This window comes from Alosa sapidissima, chromosome 7 (assembly GCF_018492685.1).
Source record: "Alosa sapidissima isolate fAloSap1 chromosome 7, fAloSap1.pri, whole genome shotgun sequence".
NCBI lineage: Eukaryota > Metazoa > Chordata > Actinopteri > Clupeiformes > Clupeidae > Alosa > Alosa sapidissima.
The window spans coordinates 26,350,897-26,371,637 of record NC_055963.1 but is presented as its reverse complement, the minus strand read 5'-3'; the positions used below and the strand labels follow the sequence as shown (position 1 = coordinate 26,371,637).

The window sequence follows — 20,741 nt, the reverse complement described above, 5'->3', positions numbered from 1 at the left end:
TAATAGTCTCTTACGAGACTCGTTGAATGACGATGATGGTCTCTGCAGGTATCATGTGACACAGGACTCTGTCTAATAGTCTCTTACGAGACTCGTTGAATGACGATGATGGTCTCTGCAGGTATCATGTGACACAGGACTCTGTCTAATAGTCTCTTACGAGACTCGTTGAATGACGATGATGGTCTCTGCAGGTATCATGTGACACAGGACTCTGTCTAATAGTCTCTTACGAGACTCGTGGAATGACGATGATGGTCTCTGCAGGTATCATGTGACACAGGACTCTGTCTAATAGTCTCTTACGAGACTCGTGGAATGACGATGATGGTCTCTGCAGGTATCATGTGACACAGGACTCTGTCTAATAGTCTCTTACGAGACTCGTCTGTCTAATAGTCTCTTATGAGACTCGTTGAATGACGATGATGGTCTCTGCAGGTATCATGTGACACAGGACTCTGTCTAATAGTCTCTTACGAGACTCGTCTGTCTAATAGTCTCTTATGAGACTCGTTGAATGACGATGATGATCTCTGCAGGTATCGTGTGAGGTACACATATTTGCACACTCTCCTGTGTGTGTGTGTGTGTGTGTGTGTGTGTGTGTGTGTGTGTGTGTGTGTGTGTGTGTGTGTGGGGTGACCGGCCATACCTCGCCTTTCATGTTCTTCATGCCCATTTCTCCCTTCCCCTTCTTGCCCTTCTTGTTTTTCTTCTTCTTGCAGCAGCACTTCTTGACGATGCAGAAGCAGCACGTGACGATGAGGAGGACGGCGACGATGGCAATGGCCGCGATGGCCCAGGTGGGCACTGTGATGGAGACACACACACACACACACACACACACACAGAGTGAGATATAGAGATATAGACATAAATACACACAACACACACACATACACACAGAATGACACACACACACACAAACAAAGAAATGCGCATACACAGAGTCCACAACTTGGTTATGAGAGCCATACTGCTCTGACATTATAATTGGGTTTTCTACAAATTAGATTTTGCAATAGCCATTAGCAGCATCAGGCCTTTGCTTTTCAATCAACAATGGATCGATACAGAATAATTTAATTTGAATGTCAGACTGTGGCTGGGAAACAAGTCTTTGCCATTTTAATTACAACCGCCCATCCTTGTGCTTGGATTTAAAGGTGTTACATGAACATGACATTAGGCATTAAAAACATAAAAAAATACATTAAAGACAAACAATACATGTCACTCACATGGAATTTTTGTCATCTCATTGAGAAACTTGTTCTTGATATCGCCGAACATGTCTTTGTTGACCGCAGTGGAGTTGTCGGCCGGCGTGGAGCTCCCTTGGCCTGGGGCCACCGTCATGGCGCCCGTGGGCTCTGAGCCTACCATGGCTTCTGGCTTGGTTTTCAGCAAGTTGAACTTCATCTTCACTGGCTAGGCTGTAGTCAGTTCCTGTAAAACAAATAGAGCACGGCCCCGTTAAGTCGACTGAATGCTAGAATAACACATTTTGCTCGGTAACATTTTAGTCAGAAAAACCCATGCCATTGCCATTGTTGAGGAATTTCACCCCCACTGAACCAACCTAGAGTTAGGCAACAATATCAAGGATGGATGGATGGATGGATGGATAGATAGAGATTGATAGAGATAGATAGATACTGTAGATAGGTAGATAGATAGATAGATAGATAGATAGAGATAGATAGAGAAAGAGATAGATGGTTATGGTTATGGTATTTAGCAGACAAATAACTACCCTGGAAGTCCAGAGTTCTCGCGAGAGCACAATTTGAATTGTGCCCGCAAGATACTCTGGCCACGAGCAATGATCCAAATTTCTTCTATCTCTCGAGCGAGAGGGACCAATCAAATCGGTGTATGCGGGACAAAGGCGAGCTACACTGATGACTGACACTGATGAATTGTTGTGATTGGTCGTAGCGTTATCCAACTGCGTGCAGTGAGAGTTTCAAATGCATGCTTGGTGCCGCCCCTCGAATTGGGCCATTTTCATTACTCGTGGCCAGACCCTTAATCTGAAAGATTCCAGGGTCTGGTTTACCAGGCTAACAAATAACAACAATACAATGTAAAAGTTGGTAAAACAAAAACAACAATGCCAATTCAATCAATCAATTCAATCAATAGCCTAATGAAAATATGTTCTATGTGTGTTCTATAGGCCAAAGTGAGAGATTTAAATGTAATGCTGGCCACTATAGGGAGCCAGTGGAGACTAACTAGGAGAGAAGTTACAGTACATGTGTCTAGGGGTGGGCGATATGGACAAAAAATAATATCTCGATATTTTTTGTGATTTTGACGATAACGATAATTAGTCGATATCCTTTAAAAAATAGTTTTTGTTAAAGTCTGAGTTACTTTACAGCTCATTATTTATGAATAGCATCATTACAATAATAACCAATAACCTAACCTGTGACTTTTTAACCAAATCAACCAATGCATTGTCACATTTCCAATTCTGCCCCCACTTGTGTGTGTGGCAATGACATGGTCTCAGCTACATTAGAGAAGATGAATAGGCCTAACAGTTTCCCAAGAGAAAGTCTGAAGCCGAAGTTCCTTTCAAACCTTTACATAGGATTCACTGTAAAACTAAGCAGACCAACAGAGTACATCTCAGTTATTTCCTTCTATGTTTTGTTTAAGAGCAATCATGTAGCATTCCAAGTTACAGAATAGAAACTAATGCGTTAGCTTATGGCTAATGTGAGAAATCCCATAGAGATGCTAACGGTTAGCATAATCGGTAAACGTAGAGTCCATTTACAAAAGAGTTACATGAGAATAGTTCTTTGTTTACAACTGACTCAAAGGCTAATGTTTTCTCTCCATATAATACCGTGTAGGAAAAAACGTGACTGTCTCATCAATGCTACTTGAACAGAAGTAGCCGCATAAAATCCCAAGTAGGCTACTCTCGCTGCACAAAATAAACATTAGGCATGCATGGGTCAACGTTTTAGGTTGTGACCCACTAGTGATCACGTGACATTTGCTCTGCTGCCAGCCAGGGGCTTCTCCCGCATACATCCTGGGAATGTATGAGTCTTCAATGCGTGATTTCGAGTGTTTTTCCCCATAAGTAATTTAAATACTCGATAATGTCAATTTGCACATCGTTAAAACAACAATAACGATATTATCGCAGACGATATATATCGCCCACCCCTACATGTGTCCTCTTTGGCTGATTGAAGACCAGGCGTGCTGCAGCATTCTAAATGAGTTGTAACAATCTCACTACACAAGCAGGTAGGCCAGGTAACAGGCCAGCTGGGAGATAACCATGGCCTGTACATGAAGTTGTGTGGAGTCTTGTGTCAGATAAGGTCTGATCTTCCTAATGTAAAAGGATAAACCAACATAATTTTGCAATTGAGACTACATGCTCAAGTCTAAGCTAAGTCGGTCATCAATTACGATGCCCAGGTTACGTGCCAATCTAGTTGGGGTCAGTGAAAATGAGTCAAGCTGGATGTTAATCTGTTGGGGTATAGCTGTTTTAGCTGGAATCACCAAAAGCTTTGTGATATAGATAGATAGATAGATATTGATAAAATTGTATTGCATGTACTGAAAATCTAGAATAAAATCACACACCAGTGCATATAGGGGCAGTTTTCAGTGTGGGCAAAAGGAAAGTCCTAAATGCTGGGTCATGCTTGGTTAAATAACTGGAATTAATGTGTGGCCCTGCAGGACGCCTTCACAGAGCACTGAAGGGCTCAAAAACTTAACTTCATTTAGACTGCAGAGGGCTTTTTAATGTATGTAAATGAGTTGGAAAGAGTAGGATAAGTAGGGATGACTAACGTAATGAGAGGGCACTTTCCCCACTATGAGTCCACTGAAATGACAGTCATATGAGCAAACAAAATGGATGCCACATTTTTTCCAACTGTCAATTCTCTGCTCCAGTGATGGATAACTTGTTTGTCCAGAGCTTGAATAAATGCTGACAACTATTGTTGGAAAGCATATGTTGGTAAATTTGTATGAGTGATATAATATTACACAGTATTACAACACATGTATTATAAAACAAATGTTTCAGAGGTATCTACATGTATTAACAATTGCAGGCACATGTTCTATGTGGTACATCTGTACCCTTTTATATGTACGTGTGTAAAGCAATGGCTGATGAAAGCGCTCAGGCGTCATGTGATGTTCATCTGGAAGCCACGCTGAGTGACTCATCTTGGCCCACAGGCCAAAGAAGTGACCCAAAATGACAAAGTTTCCAAGCAGACTCAACATGACCTCCATACAACAACAACGAGAAAACTATTTTCATCCTATTTATTCCACAGCAACATCTCAGCTCAGTGATGGTGCAGACGACTGCTTCCTGTCACTTTGGCTCTGGTTTTCTACCAAGCAGGACAAAGTCACAAGGGAACTCACTCACTGAAGGTTAAGCTGAGACAGGTATAGGGTGATTGAGAAAACAGCGTTGGCAAGCAATCAATAACTGGCTGAATGGTTTCATCAAACCACTGCTTCACTCTCAAGCTGAACTAACCTGATCTAACTATTGCACAAAAACAAAACAACACACAATCAAGGAATGGGTTGGTCAGCATTACTCTGTCTTTGTTAATCAGTAAAAAAATAATGACACCTCAGGCCAACAAGAACACCGCTGACTGAAATGGCAAAATTTCTGAATCAATGGGGTTCAAACTGAGCATGGTTTGACTAAATGCAACAACTGCAATAAGACTTTAAAAGCAGATGATCAGGACACACTGAAATCGACATAGACCTATTGGTCATACCAACAAATAAAAAGATGCCAAAGGATTCATATGTTTACTTCTCGTTTAGGTGGTTCCCCTCATAACCGTGGGAAAACCGAGTGATCCTGGGCAGCTGTTGTATTACAGTGCAGGTACCCTGACAATAGCTAATTAAGGAACTACAACCCGAGTGCTGGGCATTTTGTCCTTCTGTTTCAGCAGCTAGCCTCCGGTTCTGCATCACAGCTGTTAGGAAAGTCTCACAGGGTTGTTGTAGGAGAAATAACAAGTGCAACGCCTGCATTTTAATGACTGATAGATTACAGTATATCTGGCACTGTCCTATTTTCAATAAATCAGGCAGTGAGGGAGGTGTATTTGTGTGTGTATGTGTGTGTGTGTTAGCCTAGAAATCTAGACGCGCCCCTAGCGGTAGCAAATTACATTTGCTGCCCGGGCTAGTCTAGCAACTCTCCGTTGGCTTGTGAGCTCCAGAAATCGAAACTTAATCAGGCCAATGAAATCGTGTATAGAGTCGTTAGGTGGGCTTAACATAATGATTGATGGCAGAGTTGCAACGGTTTGGCTTGAATTCCCTGCTACTTGAAAACAAATAAGATGGATGTTGCTGTTGGCGAACAGTGTGACACGAGTTAAGCTTTTATTAAGTTGGCAAACGTTTGAACTAGCCAACTAGCTCCGCTGGTGGGAAACGCATGGGACTCATAGCGCTGCAGCTGTCCTATTGCGTGCAGAGGGAATTTGAAAGACAACTGATTATCCCGCCCCTCGGACTGAGCACTGCGAACGGTGAGAGCCCAGACCCTACATTTTAATGTGGGTCTGGCTCGTCAGGCTATGTGTGTGTGTGTGTATGTGTGTGTGTGTGTGTGTGTGTGCGCATGCGTGTGTCTGTATGAATGAGAGAGTGAACGAGAGAGAGAGAGGATTAGTTGATTTTACATATGAGCCTTATTTCGCAGTGGAAAGCTTCATCAGGTATTAGGTTTATCAGTTTTGTGACACATTCTGCATATAAATGAACATGATGTGAAATATTCTGACTTGAATAAAGGCTCAGCTTTGGCAGCCTCATCTTTCCATATAAATCTCAGAGCTTAGGAAAAGTTACAGTGGTGTTTTGGATGTGTAAAATTAACACACCAAGGTTACTACTACTATGATGCTGTAATATGTACAATCAGATCTAAATAATTAATTTCATAGACTAAACTATTAAAAATAAAACCAAATGTAGCCTTTATGGCTTTCCTTGGCTTTTGCCCATCACCAAATTAGTAACATTAAGCCAGGGAGCTGTAATTTGGTTTAATTAAAAGTAGTAATTACTTCTCGGTAATTACCCCATGGTCCCAGTCACACACTAACTAAAGCTCACCTCTGTCATATAATAACTTACTCAAGCAAAATGAGTCCAGCATTTCTCTAGCAAGCTTTTCCCTAAGAAAGTCATCATCACTGGCCATTTGGTCAGTAGTTGTTTATTTTCAGTGCTCATTTGATGTTTTCCTGTGTGGCAAAATATACATGTTCATTTGCAAATACATGTCATAGTTCATTTCACATTTCATTCTTATCACCCACAAGTTATTGCAGTACCTCCTCTTCATGATATCACGCCCCTACACAAATCACTGCCTGACCTCTGCACTACCATCCCTACACAAAGTCATTGCCTGTCCTCTGCAATAGCCTACCTTCATAATGTACCGCTGCAAACCCACCAAAGGCATCTGGTATCCTCTGTGTTTTCTCACCCATCTTTGACAAGGATGCGTGCATGCTGCCAAATTGTGTTGCCTTTGCTACAACTCATGCTAACTGTTCTAGTGTACAGTAAAGTATAATAATAGCCTCTATATACACAGAGATCATATATTGGACTGATATTTTTGCAAGTGCGTTATCCGTGAACTGCAGTACAAGAGATGAAAGACTTAACCCTTTCATATAAGAGAGTTTCATTGTACATGCACAGCGTTCTCTGTTCAGTCTATGACAAATTGCTTGACATTTAGAGGAAACACAGCTATAACAATGTTTGCATTTTGGTTGGTTTATCTTTGACTAGCGCCAGACAAAGGTGGTTGGGTTTTGGTAAACATAACACAGTGCCACCAACTCCCTTCCTGAAGTCAACCCACCAAACAAACAGCAGGTGAAAGCAAATATGACCTTGCTCAGCGAGGGGCCAATGATAACCTTGGAACCAAAGACAACCTGGCAATGACATGGCTGACAATGATATTGGACAATGGGAGCACTTTGTAGATTAATTTGACTCGGCTCTACATGACGTCATGACAGTTTTACAAGGTGCTTAGAGAGCACCAAGACAAAGATCTTATTTCTTTGTTTCTCCAATTTCCCCAAGGGGGATGGGGGATACATTTGGCTGATTGACATGATATTGGATTTGTCTCCATTCTGTTCCTAAGATATTCCCTCAATGCTGTTCATAATATATTACACAAAATTGGAAATATCTGATAAAGAGAATACTTTACGAAGAAAAATGCACATCTGCAGCAGTGAGCAATCTGGAACACTTAAGACAGTCATGACTACAGGGCTCCGAACCGGTTCAAGGAACGAAAACGAAAACCGAAAACGAACGGAATTTTACGGAATTTTACGAGGAGCAGAAACGGAAACGAAAACAAAATGGTCTTCAACTGTTCCGGAACAGAAACGTTATTCTGAAATCCACAAAACCGGTTAATAACGTTTTTTTTTCGTTCTCTATATATTTTATAAAATTTCACAAAAGCATATCCTATGTCAGGGAGACTATTTCCGGTTGTGCGAAAAACAAGCCCGCATCTACACTGTTAATGTGAGCCAACTAGGCCTACCTATCCGTCTGCCACTTCGGATCTTAGGCCAGCTCGTAGCGTAGGCTACTGAAACTTATTTGGAAATTGTTTGTAGCCTATGCGTAATAGCCTATTTTGCCTGTCCACGCCTTGTCGTTTTAAAGTCGGGATTTGAAATGTTTGCGCAATTATAGCCTATTCTATGTAGAAGAGTTAAACGGAAAATTTGAGATAGGCCTTGTCAGCAACAGACAGGTTGGAAATTATAGCGCAAGCCTTTGAAGAAATCCATATGGATAAAACCAGGTAAGGAGTTTAGCACGTATCCAGAAATATTTTTGATAAGAAATTATTTATAGGCATAGGTTAGGCTTACAGTAAGTCTGTAGGCTATGGGATGGATAGCCCATCTGAATGTTTTTGGATGCCGCCTGTGATTTATTATTTTTGGGCATAGCTACGGTATAGGCTAAATCAAGGGGAAATAATGAGTACGTCTATTCTAAGGTAAAGTTCGCAAAAATAGACTTGATAGGCCCGCCAAACACTGCCGGAACTTTAAGAACGAACGATATTTTGCGTTCCGAACCGGTTCAGGACCGATATGTTGGTGGCGGAACGCATGCAAGAACGAAAACGTTAAACATAGGCCTACCTGAACCGTTCGGAACGGAACGTTTGAAAAATAATTTCGTTTTCAAGCCCTGCATGACTATATAGGGAACAAACAGACAGCCGTTCCAAGTGCACACCCAAATGAAACACGAGTGAAGCTTTACAACAAAATGGCAAACATTAGAGGTTTACTCAAGGGTTAGCTCTGACTCCAAGAGGAGATTTAGTAAATCACCTGACTCCAGATGCAATCGAGCTTGAAAAGAGGCTTGGAATGGCAATACCTGGAGGGCATTCCTTTCACAATGATGATTTAATTTGGCTCAAGAGCAATCATGGCAACATAGAGGGGGTAAACAATGGAAGTGGGGTTGTGTAGGTGTTACAAACACTGCAGTAGCAATATATTATGGAGCTAGATTTGTCTCAATAATATTTGTATATGCGCAGAGGGGGATCCACAAATATTTCTTGATTTGCATGTGTGTTTTGTTATCTACAAATAAAAAAAACATATTTGTAACTCGTATATTGATTTTTACAAATATAGATTGTAAATAAAATGAAACTGAAAATTTCATTTGTGAAATGTGATTCTGCATTTGTGGATCACCAGCACACGCATTCTTCGCTTTCCAAAGTTACGTGTTTTTGAGACGTTCTTCACATGAAGGTCACACAAATCCACACGTAAATAGGCCTACTTTAATTCACCGGCACACACAAATCGCAATCCAGTAGATGGCGACATCCACAAATAACAAACTAAAAGATCGTAATTCTTGATTTCGCTTGCAAACTGACGGTTTTATGCGTTTACTAAACAAAGATTATGGAAATGAAACACCACTTTTCCATCAAAAAGCTTGTTGTAAAAGGCATAACTTGTTAGATTTAAGAACTAGGTTCGCTAGCTCTGTGTGTTATGAGCAAAGAATCTTTGGTTATGAGTCCCATAGAACAACACTGCCCTCTACTGGATTAGAAAGTGTCAGCAGGCTACTTGTGGATCTGGGTGGCTTCTCTGCGCAAAGTTTGTCTCAAAAATACATGATCCAAAAATGCTGATCCACAAATGCGAAAACGAAAACTGTGTGTGCTGGTGATCCACAAATGCAAAATTAGATTTCACAAAGGCAATTTTTAGTTTTACAAATGCCATTTCATTTACAAATACACATCTACAATTGTGAAAACCAATTTACAAGTTACAAATATGATTTTTTTTATTTGTGGATGTCAAAACATGAATGCAAGTCAAGAAATATTTGTGGATGTCGCCATCTACTGGATTGCGATTTGTGTGTGCCGGTGAATTAAAGTAGGCCTATTTACGTGTGGATTTGTGTGACTTTCATGTGAAGAACGTCTCAAAAACACGTAACTTTGGAAAGCGAAGAATGCGTGTGCTGGTGATCCACAAATGCAGAATCACATTTCACAAATGAAATTTTCGGTTTTACAAATGGCATTTTATTTACAAATGCACATCTATATTTGTAAAAATCAATATACGAGTTACAAATATGATTTTTTTATTTGTAGATATCAAAACACACCTGCAAATCAAGAAATATTTGTGGATCCCCCTCTGCGCATATACAAATATTACTGAGACAAATTTAGCTCCATAATATATGCTTCAGTGAGACAGATTGAGATTATCCCCCCATGCTCACATGTTCAATCAAGTGACAGGATTAAATGAACAATACGAGGGAAAAAGATGCACATGCACAAGATGCATATGTTTCATCAAGTGACAGGATTAAATAAAAATAAGAGGAGAAATCACAGAAATTGCTCGAAGGCCAGAATTAGCAAGGCTCCATTTCAGAGAAAAACTGAAATCCTAAATCTGAAGCTAGCTTCATCTGACAGGCCAGTGAAAAATGCATAGAGCTCATTTGAAATCAATAATACAGCCAATGGACATTCCTATCACATCAGATTAGATTTAAGTCCCTTTGGAATACACCAGAGATTAAAACATATTGATACTGTTTAATGTATTACTGTTAATTAACTGAGATGACAGCTAATTTTAATTTGATTGATTGGTTCGCACATGCACAATCATCCCTGGAGCATGGCTGAAATGCATACAGCAAAATAGGCCCAGAAAGTCTTTTCCAGACTGAAAATAGATGTGTCAACTCAAGACAACCGATGTGAAGGCAATCACTACATAGACAGCTTTCCGTCATTGTTTTGGGCACAGGTCCCAAAAAATCTCTCAGAAATGGTAGACACTTGTCTTCTGATTACCCTAAAAGGAACATTTGTATGCCTTTCTTTTGGTTAAGACACAATAAGCGCTCCTTAAATTTGCTTGTGACGCAGCTGTTATCAGGGCCCATTAGTAAGGCTGGGTGTGCTCCCATTTGAATGTGACGTCCACAGTGATATATGCACTGTTCCCTCCTCCCTCTTTTGTCCCAGGCAGATTAATCAATCAGACGAAGAGATAGGAACCAATCTTCATTTAAAGCTGGGAGAAGCTAGCCAAATGAGCATTACTTCTGCAGCAATGAAGATAGCTCGAATAGTAAAGAGGCTATACGAGGAGAATGTTATTAGGGTTTACAAATTCACATAAATGCTACAGGATGCACTACCGTAGATGTCTGCATAGACCGCAATTTCTTAGCAAAGGAAGGATTTAATGACAGTAAAATGCATAGTATTAAACATATGAAGCCACATTCCATATCGTTACATAATTATAAAGAACAGATAGTGGTTAATGCATACTAACTGTTTATATAAGATGATATGAATGATCAAGCTCACATTACTAAACGCATTTTTCAATGCATTTAAGAAACCTCATTTGCTTTGATCGGGGATGTAGGAAGCAAAGAGACAACATCCTCCCCCAAAGTGAAAGGCTGCTTTCTCTACTGGTGTCAAGCGCTCTCCATTGCTGTTAGCTCTGAAAGTAGTGTGAGCCAAGAAGAAGTTTTTTTTTTCCATTACCAACCCCATTCCACATGCTGGGCAGCAGTCAGTAGCTCATAAAAACAACAGCTTCTGCACCCACATGAATTTCACACATGCAGAGACTCTTCACCAAACCAAATTGCTGGTTCTTCAAAGCATGTGTCTGTGTGTCAGCTGTTCTGCACTGGTGCTACTGAGTTTTAAAGTGCCACGCATCATAATCTGTGAACCGCTGAATGCTAGTGCATGCACCTGATGACTGTCTGGGTTGGTGTGAAAAATTGTAGACTGTAAGCATATGCCTTGGAGTATGTAATAGCATCCCAGTTCAAATTGTACTGTAAGTCACTCAAGTCCCTATATTCTATAGAATGTCATGTTGTACGTATATGTGCATTTTGAGATTGAAATGCCATTGACAGAGTGAGTACAACAATACTGAAGGAACTACTGGAGGTCTTTTCCAAAGTCAAATGTTAAGGTTAGAACAAAAGGAAACCTTTAAGCTCTGTTAAGAGCAGGATGTTTGAAAATGCCCCTGCCAGTCTATAAAGACATGGCAATAGACATCTTTTTATCTAGTCAAAAACAAAGGTGCAAGGAAACCTTGCACATTTAAAGTATTTCTTGACAACATGTTGTCAGGAGTTGGTTTAAATGGGAACAGAACACTCATCCAAGAGGTTAGGCAGTTCCAGAATCAAAATGCTGCACTACTTTCCATGAAATTTTGGTGGGTCGATCAGTCATTGATTTGCTTTTGCAGATTGCATGTTTGCATGGTAGACAGTCCCTGAATATGCATTCATTTCATACCCTTCAAACCCTACTGGAGAGCACAATCTAAAATGTGAATGTCCCATTAAAATAACTGACATGGCAGTCTTGAATGCACAGCCAGATCCACTGATATTTGATTTACATTAAATGATACAATACACATGGCCGTTTGTTGCGAGGGGGCGCTGTGAATATGACCGTGAGATTGATTGGCTGTTGGTGTGCATTAGAGCATCACAGAGACGTTCCTGCCTTCAAGGGCTGAAATAGCTATAATTACTATTCAGCACATTACTTAAACAGCCAGGGACATCTCGTGCAGAAATATCTATAGCTGGCTTATGTAACAAAAAATAAACAGTTCCTCTGTTGTTCGGGTCCTCTTGGAGTTGCTTTACACATCAGTAGAAAGTAATAGTACCCATATGCAAGCTGGTTTTGTGTGAGCTCTGAGGTAGATGTCCCCTTGTGTTTAGTATATTTATGTTCCTGAAGCTGGACTCTTCTGTGCCCCACAGTATGGGACAAATGTACCTAAGACAGCTCTGTCTTTGGGGCACATTGGATGTTCTTTTTCTATCAGGTGCAAAGGAGGAGTCACAGGAGTCCTGTCCAGTCCCACAGTGGAAGTTTCTTTCTCCAAAGCTCTTCATGACTCATCTTACTCTGCTACAGAGTGCATAAAGTGTGTCTATGTGAGTCCAAATGTATTCATCTTAAATTTCCCAAAGTAGAAATAAAAAAAAAAAATGGAAGTACCATATAATGAGGAGTGGTGCTGCTCATTTCCTGCCAGGACTGCCAAAGTATATTACACTGGATGGTTATTTTAACTCACTGTTCAATTCACAAGATACTAATATATTTAGTATATTATAAGATGGAAATTCATATTAATATGCAGAACAGAGCGGATAAGATTGATTGCTAATGAAAACTATGGCATAGGCTGTGCTGCAAACAACCTAGATTTGACATTCCTGTTTCTGCACAGGGCTTGCCTAAGGCTTTTCTGACATTTTCTTTTTTTAAAAGTTATTTCACATTGATATTTGACCTTATCCTCAATCCTTTCGGGAGGGGTATGTGAACCCCCACCTCTTTGGGACTATTTAAAGGCCTTCCGCTTTGAGTTGTTATTTGGCATACCCTGATGTTCATCCATGCATGAACCAAAGGTCTCCCAAAGCCTTATTTCACCCAGAATAGACTGGCACAGCAAACCTGAGAATTCTTTTTTTTCCCTCAGTGGAGCCAGATCATCTGTTATTTTTCTGACAAGTACGTTGATTAAGTCATTAATATTAACAGCTCTATTAATTAATTCTCGCCATATTGAAATCATCTTGTGCTGCAACACACTTCACAAGACAGCCTCTCGTCTGTCTATTAAAAATGTGACGATCTGACATGGCCTCAAACTGCACTTGTACTCTTGCAGAGGGGTTTCATCATGTCTCAGATAAAAGCCACCCCAAAAACTATTACACATAGAAAATATCACACACACACACACATTTACGCACACACACACTCACACAACCGTAAAGAAACACTATGCACCTTTCTCACTAACTGGTTGCTGGTTCACTCTTAGGGAAGAGGTGCTGATTGGGACTGGCTCGGTTCTCACTGGAGCTCACAGCTCTCACGGCGCTGGGCTTGTTGGTACTCATCACCCGGCGGGTGAGCCGAGCAGCTGTCAGCGGCCTGCACGCTGGACGCTCTCCAGGAAAAAGGCACCCATGTGTAGACAGACAAACTACCCTCCTCTTTTAAAGTCAGGCCTTACGCCGCACGCAGACACATGGACCACATGTCATAATGCAAAAACGCCGCCGTAACGCCGCCGTAAGACAGATAAGAGAGTGACCAGCTGGAGCTTCAGAGAGAAGCATGCAAGGAGTATCAAGTAAACAGTGAGAGTTCAAAGGAATCTGCGTTAAAATAATATTCATGTCATTGTTCAAACCATTAGAAGCTTGGTGCTTTAAGATAACATTCGCGCATACTCAAAACAAACAAGTTGATACAGCGTGCATTATGATTGTATGAAACAATTTGTACTGTAGGTATGAACATGAAATGCAGATGAACAGCCAGTTTCAATCTCTTCCTATTGCCATGCTACTCTAGCCAAAATCAGACCCTTATGCCATATCCTTAGACACAGTATCCCCTTAGCTTTAAGGAAAGCTTTCAGTTTGCACTGTACTGACTAGCAAAGACAAGCATCTGCAGCATGGTTTTGGTCCTTACCACAGTGTTTGTTTTTTCCCTTTTCCTGTGATCTTATCGTCTGTCTCAGGATGGCCCATCCACTATAGAGAAGGCACTTGGGGGGCTTTAGTGTTTGAGCTCGCCGTGTTCTGACTGTTCTCCCATCAGCCTGAGCAACTGCAGTCCTTCTCCTCGCCTCAGTCTCACTTCTCTCTACTGCAGCAGGACTCCCTCTCCCATGCACACACACACACACACTCTCTCTCTCTCACACACACACACACACACACGCTCCGACACTCGCACGCTCTCCTCCTCCCCCACTCACTCACCCACCCACCCTTTCTTTCCCCTCCCCTCCCTTCTCTTCTCTTCTCTTCGTTTCCCTCTGCTTGCTTTTATTTCCCATCTCTCTGGTCCTCCCCTGCTCTCCTTCTCCCTTTCTCCCCCCCCCTCCATTCTTTCTCTTTCACTCTCTCGACTTTCCCCCCCCCCTTCTCTTCTCCTCCTCCGTTTGTTCTTTCTCATCCCCCGTTTGCTTACTCGTGGATTCTTATTGGTGATGCTGCTCACACGGCTCACAATGCAGTGTTCCGAAATGGTCCATCGCCGAGGGGCAATTTTTTAGACGGATCAATATTTAAAACCGGCACAAGGCACGTTGAGTAGCCAGTCTTTTCCCGCTCAGTATTGTCCAAATGTCAAAAGACCACTGACATGGCAGGGAAATACAGGGAACTGTAACCACCCCAGAACGATGGACTGTACCTGAAAACTGAGCTGCAAGGGAAAGAGAGAGAAAGAGAGAGGGAGAGAGAGAGGGGGGATTTCTGAGGACAGACTGTTAAGAGGAGAGCAGGATAGAGAGGGAGTTAGGCGGGAGAGACCGTGTCGGACGTGGAAAAAAAAAAAGTGAAAGGGGGAGGGGAGTGGCTGGGAACTCACTGCAGCAGAAGAGCCTGTGCAGCAGTGTGTGAGAAAGAGAGGGAAAGCAAGAGAGAGAGGAATGGAGAGAGAGAGAGCAAGAGGGAAAGAGAGAGAAAGAGCAAGAAAGCGCTCACAGGGATGCTTCCCATGTTTGAAGACACGAGCATGACTGTGTTACATAAATAACAGACCAATTATTATGCACCTCACACTGGTTCATCATTTCCATTATCCTTTTGCATTTCAGACCATATGGCTATGATCTTTTAAAGTAATGTTATTCTAATACACCTATACATGTCTTATGTTAAATAATGTAGTCACATTTCCTGGTTATATTTTAGCCTGTGTGACTGACCTCAATTCAGATTATGTGTGATCTAAACTCACACCCCGCACTTCATCACTGCTCATGTAACATGCATTGCAGACATACTGCTTCTATCAAATGTTCGTTCTACAATGGGGTTTGCATTTGTTACTACGATCTCATCACATTAACAGAGCAGCCACACAAGGGGTGAGGGAGAGGGCTTCCTTCAGGCTTCCATGGTGTCACGAAAAATTATCATCCCCGCCTTAAGAGGGATGGCTTTCTTAACAGCTCGCAATGAGCACTTGAAAATGGAATCAATAAATGGCTTGGCCATTACAGGCGTACCAGAAAGTACAATGAGATAGCTTTTCTCCGAATGCCCTCTGTGTTAAATGATAAGAGCTGCGTGAGAGTTTTTTTTTTCTTTTTTAAATCAATCCTTTGATCATGTGCTGCATTTTAAAAGATTTTCTCAGCTATAGACCCTTTCAACTAGGTAAACAAAAACAATGCTTGAACGTTCTATTTGGGCCCCAATCTACTTCCTCTGCATTAAGATAACATATGGAATGTTAAAAAGGAAGTCTTGTGGGGCCAACTATGATGCTGATAATGGAACTCTCTTGAAAGGGTCCATTGACAAAGAATGAACCGAAGCGTTAGAGAACATGACACGGACGGTGGTGCCTCCATCCCTGCAATGTAGAGAAATCACTCAATAATTAATTGCCACTTTCAAATGTGGAAAGCTGGGATGAGGGCCGACCTATATTCGTTTTTCTCACCGCTTCGGAGGAACATAAACTAATGCTTTCTGTTGTTATATTTTGAGTTGTTATGTAATGTCTGGTTTGTGTGGTTTATCGTACTTGAGAGCTGTTCTGTACTGTGAATAAAAATGAAAACTGTTGCAAAATGTAGAAACATCCATTACTGTGTCCAGTTTCTTATTTGGGTGTTGAAATGACAAACAGCCCTGCATGCCTGGGCTAGTGCGGCATCATAGTGACTAAGGGTTATTGAGCGCCGCTGGATTTGTGACACACATGGGCAGCCCCAGCTGAGTGCAAGAACTTATGAAGCGAGACGGTTTAGATGGAGCTCACAGCCGCCGTTTCTGCTACAGCAAGCGTGTGCTCACACCAAAGGCATCTTGGTCTACTAGGGTATTACAAACACCTTATTGATATTTTAAAAACATTCAATTTGTCAACATCGCTGTCCTCTAAGCAGCACTATCATGAACAAAACTGATCATGATGCTAATCATCATCATCAAGAACAACAGCAACAACAACACCATCACCATCATCATCATCATCAACAACAACACCATCACCATCATCATTATCATCATCAACACCATCATCAGCATAATCAAAAACAGCAACATCAACATCAGCCAATTTGTTTTCTTGGCGCACCCATGTCATATGGGAACGAACAGTAAACATCTATTTCTTTCCTATGTGAGACCATACTTGACATAACTTAGATTGTGTGTGGCGAACAATATATTTTTCTAAAAGAAAAAGGCTGCCTATCCCTACACACCTCTCCAAGTCATATACTGTATCATACAGTCCTACATCAACACTCTACATTACATGCACTCGCCAGGCAGAGCTCTCAGTCTATCAAAGCATATTCACCATGGTGGCCTCTCTACTCAAGCTCCAGGATAGAGAGAAACTTTAACCTGTCTAGCATCATAAAGCATGGCGGAGAAAATTTCTCTCTGGAAAATATTTCTTCTGAGCTTTATTAACCTGATATGGCGTGAAGGCAACTATCCATCATTGAAATTACTCTAATTAATCAGACTCCTACACAGCAAATTTCATAATAAATAATGGGGCTTTGCTAGAGTCTGCAGTGCCAATAGGGAGTCTTGCTCTTGGATAAATTACAACATGTTGTCAAGGAGAATTGATTCTTGGTGTGAATGATTTACATATTTTAGAACATAGTGTAAGGTGATTGCTCTACGTGATTTGGTGTCACCACCATTGTTGCTTGGATGTGGATTTGAGTTAATATATTTTATGCTTTATTATATTAAAAGAAACCCTTTACATCTCTCCAACTTCAGCATTGTCAAATGCATGAAAATGATAGGTTAACAATAAACTACATCACAGCGCCAAACTTTTGAACATCTGGGAAATGGGAGTGAGTCTGATAAATATATATGAAAGACTTCTAGATATGAATGGAAATAGTGACAGAGAGAGAAGGGGTGCAGTGGGGTACAGTCAGATTGTTAAGCACAGTGATAAGGCACTTCTTCTGCCTTTTAGATATGGCAAGACACCTTGACAACAATGCCCTTTTAACTCTGTGAATTTCTCAACACAGGCAAGATAATTCCTGCTGGCACAAACCTAGGAAATGTGTTGAATAACCCATGTTGCCATAAATTCAATGTCTGAAGTAATACAAATGAGACTTGCTTCAGCTACCCACCAGCATAATGATATAACATAAATTGAGAGACCGCAAAGCCTTTCCTGTTATCAGCCAGTATGCTGCTTAGTATGTGTATGTATAATGTGTCAGGATAAATTTCACATGATAGTGAAAACCTAGACATGGACAGACAAGTACTCACAATGGAAATGTGATCCCTGGTTGTTGGATAATCACAGTGAAATCTGGAGGGGGGGAAAAGGACAAAACCATTAATGACCAGCAGCACATCAACTATACATGACACAGTTGATGTCAGAATATTTATAAAAATCTAAATATCTGTCATAGTCGGGCTACAAATAAGTTTAAAAGACAACATCAAAGCAATCTGATAGTAATGGTTCTGCACCCGAGGCATGCTCGTCTGGGCACTGCCAATTGTGTGACATAGATACACAGAACAATTCTGTCAGATCAGGCCTGGATAACTGCATATGCCTTCAATAAGCATAATTTACTATGCATGAACGTCTGTAGATCTATGTATGAAGATAATATCTCTAAAACATAATCAAGATCTTGATTGATGATTGTATGCAAGATCCAATGATGAGGGACTGAGTTGCATCATATGGCTATATTGTATAACCATTTTGATTTTAAATTTTAGCTGCTTCCTCATTTCAATTAAGACAATCCCCTTGCTATGCATAATCTCCCTGTGCATGGAATATCAACATATTATCTGAAATATTCTTCAGACAGAAAACATTGAGACTCCACTTACAGTACATTTTAATACTACACCACCAAGAGGCCACTTCATTGCAAAGTAGCCAGTTGTTGCTCAGATTGATGTTTTTAATATTGGCATCATAGAATTACCAATAAGATTTCAAGAGTCTAGAGGGGCCTCTCTACATTGAGTGAACATATGCAGACTGTTGACTATTTGCATTGCTATCACTTAGCTGAATGAAGTATTTTCATACTGATTTTAAATTTCAGTTAAAGGCAGTTTTACATTTATTTATTTCACAGAAAAGGCCTTAGAGACTTAAAGGGCCTTATTATGGTCATTTTATAGAGTCAAAATGGTGTATATGCTGCTTCATCTACACAAAAGGGACTACTCTGAATGTGTGGTGACAGAAGATAGTAACACATGTTTCATAAGTAGCAGCAACTGGAATGACATTTTCAAGCTCTGCCATAGACAGTCAATATTTTGCCACTATTTCTCACATACTCTATCACCTGAATCTAATCAACCACCAATATGTCAGCACCAGGCTGTTCAAGGAGAGAAGCAAACAATCTTTTCTGCACACAGGCACATACAAATCCACAAACACAACCACTATATATATATATATATATATATATATATATATATATATATATATATATATATATATATATATATATATAGACGCACACTGAAATCCAGGTCTGCAGAATGACTGCCTTAAACCAAGAGCTACTTAATGAAATTAGCTTGTCTGCCAGCACTCATAAACAAGGGGGGAGAGAAAGAAACATAAAAGGAGTGTGACGGAACAAATAGGCAATCACACAGAGTTGTCTTTCTACTCCTCTTTAAATTGTTAATATTGGATCACCTTCTTCAGCGTAAGTGTCCCAAATGTGTCTCCCTTTGGGCCCATTAGGCAGGGGGGTTCATGGCACATTGCAAACAGAAAAGCAGGTGTGCATTTCTAAGAAAAATTTTATATAGAAATTGGCCCATGTAGCTTCAGATATCCATGAAAGTATACAGCAGTTTAGTATGGATTGATGTAAATATAGATTGCAATAGAGACTTTGAAACTCTTTGCCTTTTAAAACAGATTAATCTGACCAGTGTCATACGTTTCTGTTGTTTCTGTTTTTTAACATAGGTTTCTGTTCTCCCTCTCTCTCTAATTCTCTCTCCCTCTCTCTCTGCTTACATCTCAGTGCTTTTTGCAAAGATGGAAATTGAACTACAAATGAGATGTCACACAGTTTATGTGGGGGACTGGAAATACATTTCAGCATGTATTGGCCCACAGGCACCCCCATAGAGGCCAAAGCAGGTTCTCCATCTAAACCCAGCAGGTGAGCAATCTAAGAGCACAAACTCCTTACCTGGCCTCCACCTACTGCTAAATGACCCGCATTTCTTCAGTTATACACATATACATCGCAACATATACTTGTCAATTCTTGTGTTAATGAAAACTCTCCCTGGGTAGGTTATTGATTGACGACACCCAGATTTACTCTAACTGATAGGTGTCTTTTGTCATTTGACCATTTTGTTATTCAGATGTCGGAAAAGCACTAAGGGTCAGTTTCTGACTGACTGTGGGTATGTCTGATTGGTATTGGCATTTCAAGGCCAAATTGTATGATATCCAATCATATTGTTATTTTGATAATCCAGACTGTGGTGTCCACAGTCCGAATGCTTTAATGTGTGATGGATACCCATGCCATGCTTTGCCTTTTTCTGCTCTTAGCTGCTTGTCTCAGTGCTTGGGCTTGTTTGTGGGACACTGCGACTCAATGGTAATGGCGAAACTGACGACGATCCCTGTGCGTTGGCAGTCTGTTCACGCCAGTAGCCTTGTGCTATCATCTCCTTAGTGCAGCTACTATCTCTGTGTGGCACTGGACCCAAACATATGCTGTCTCCCACACACATACTGATGCAGTATTAGAATGTGCTTTTGATGCTCATGTGTCGGTTAAATATGGCAACTAGATCAAACATGTGAAAATGCTGTATAAGAGAGAACTATCCTTTCAATATAGGGATCTCATGCTTGCTGTACTGTATTATAAAGTGGTTGGATATTAGCCACATTTGCTTAAGTATAATTGCATACTGTAGACCCTTTCAACAATAAAAACAAAAACAATGCTTGAACTTTC

The 20,741-nt window shown here is 40.7% G+C and overlaps 1 protein-coding gene across 3 annotated transcripts in view; it reads right to left on the bottom strand.

The window, feature by feature from the left end:
* syt2a (synaptotagmin IIa) overlaps positions 1-20,741 on the bottom strand; it is a 45,336-nt gene that overhangs the window by 14,691 nt on the left and 9,904 nt on the right. For 2 of the 3 annotated variants that reach the window (XM_042098730.1, XM_042098733.1), the window contains exons 2-4: positions 18,022-18,064; positions 1,245-1,452; positions 656-813 (exon numbers count right to left, since the gene is read on the bottom strand). In XM_042098730.1, the coding sequence (XP_041954664.1) occupies positions 656-813; positions 1,245-1,425 (339 nt within the window). In that variant the 5' untranslated portion in view covers positions 1,426-1,452; positions 18,022-18,064. Of the gene's footprint in view, positions 1-655; positions 814-1,244; positions 1,453-14,206; positions 14,433-18,021; positions 18,065-20,741 lie in introns of those variants that run through there. The other variant, XM_042098732.1, reaches the window with a different exon arrangement.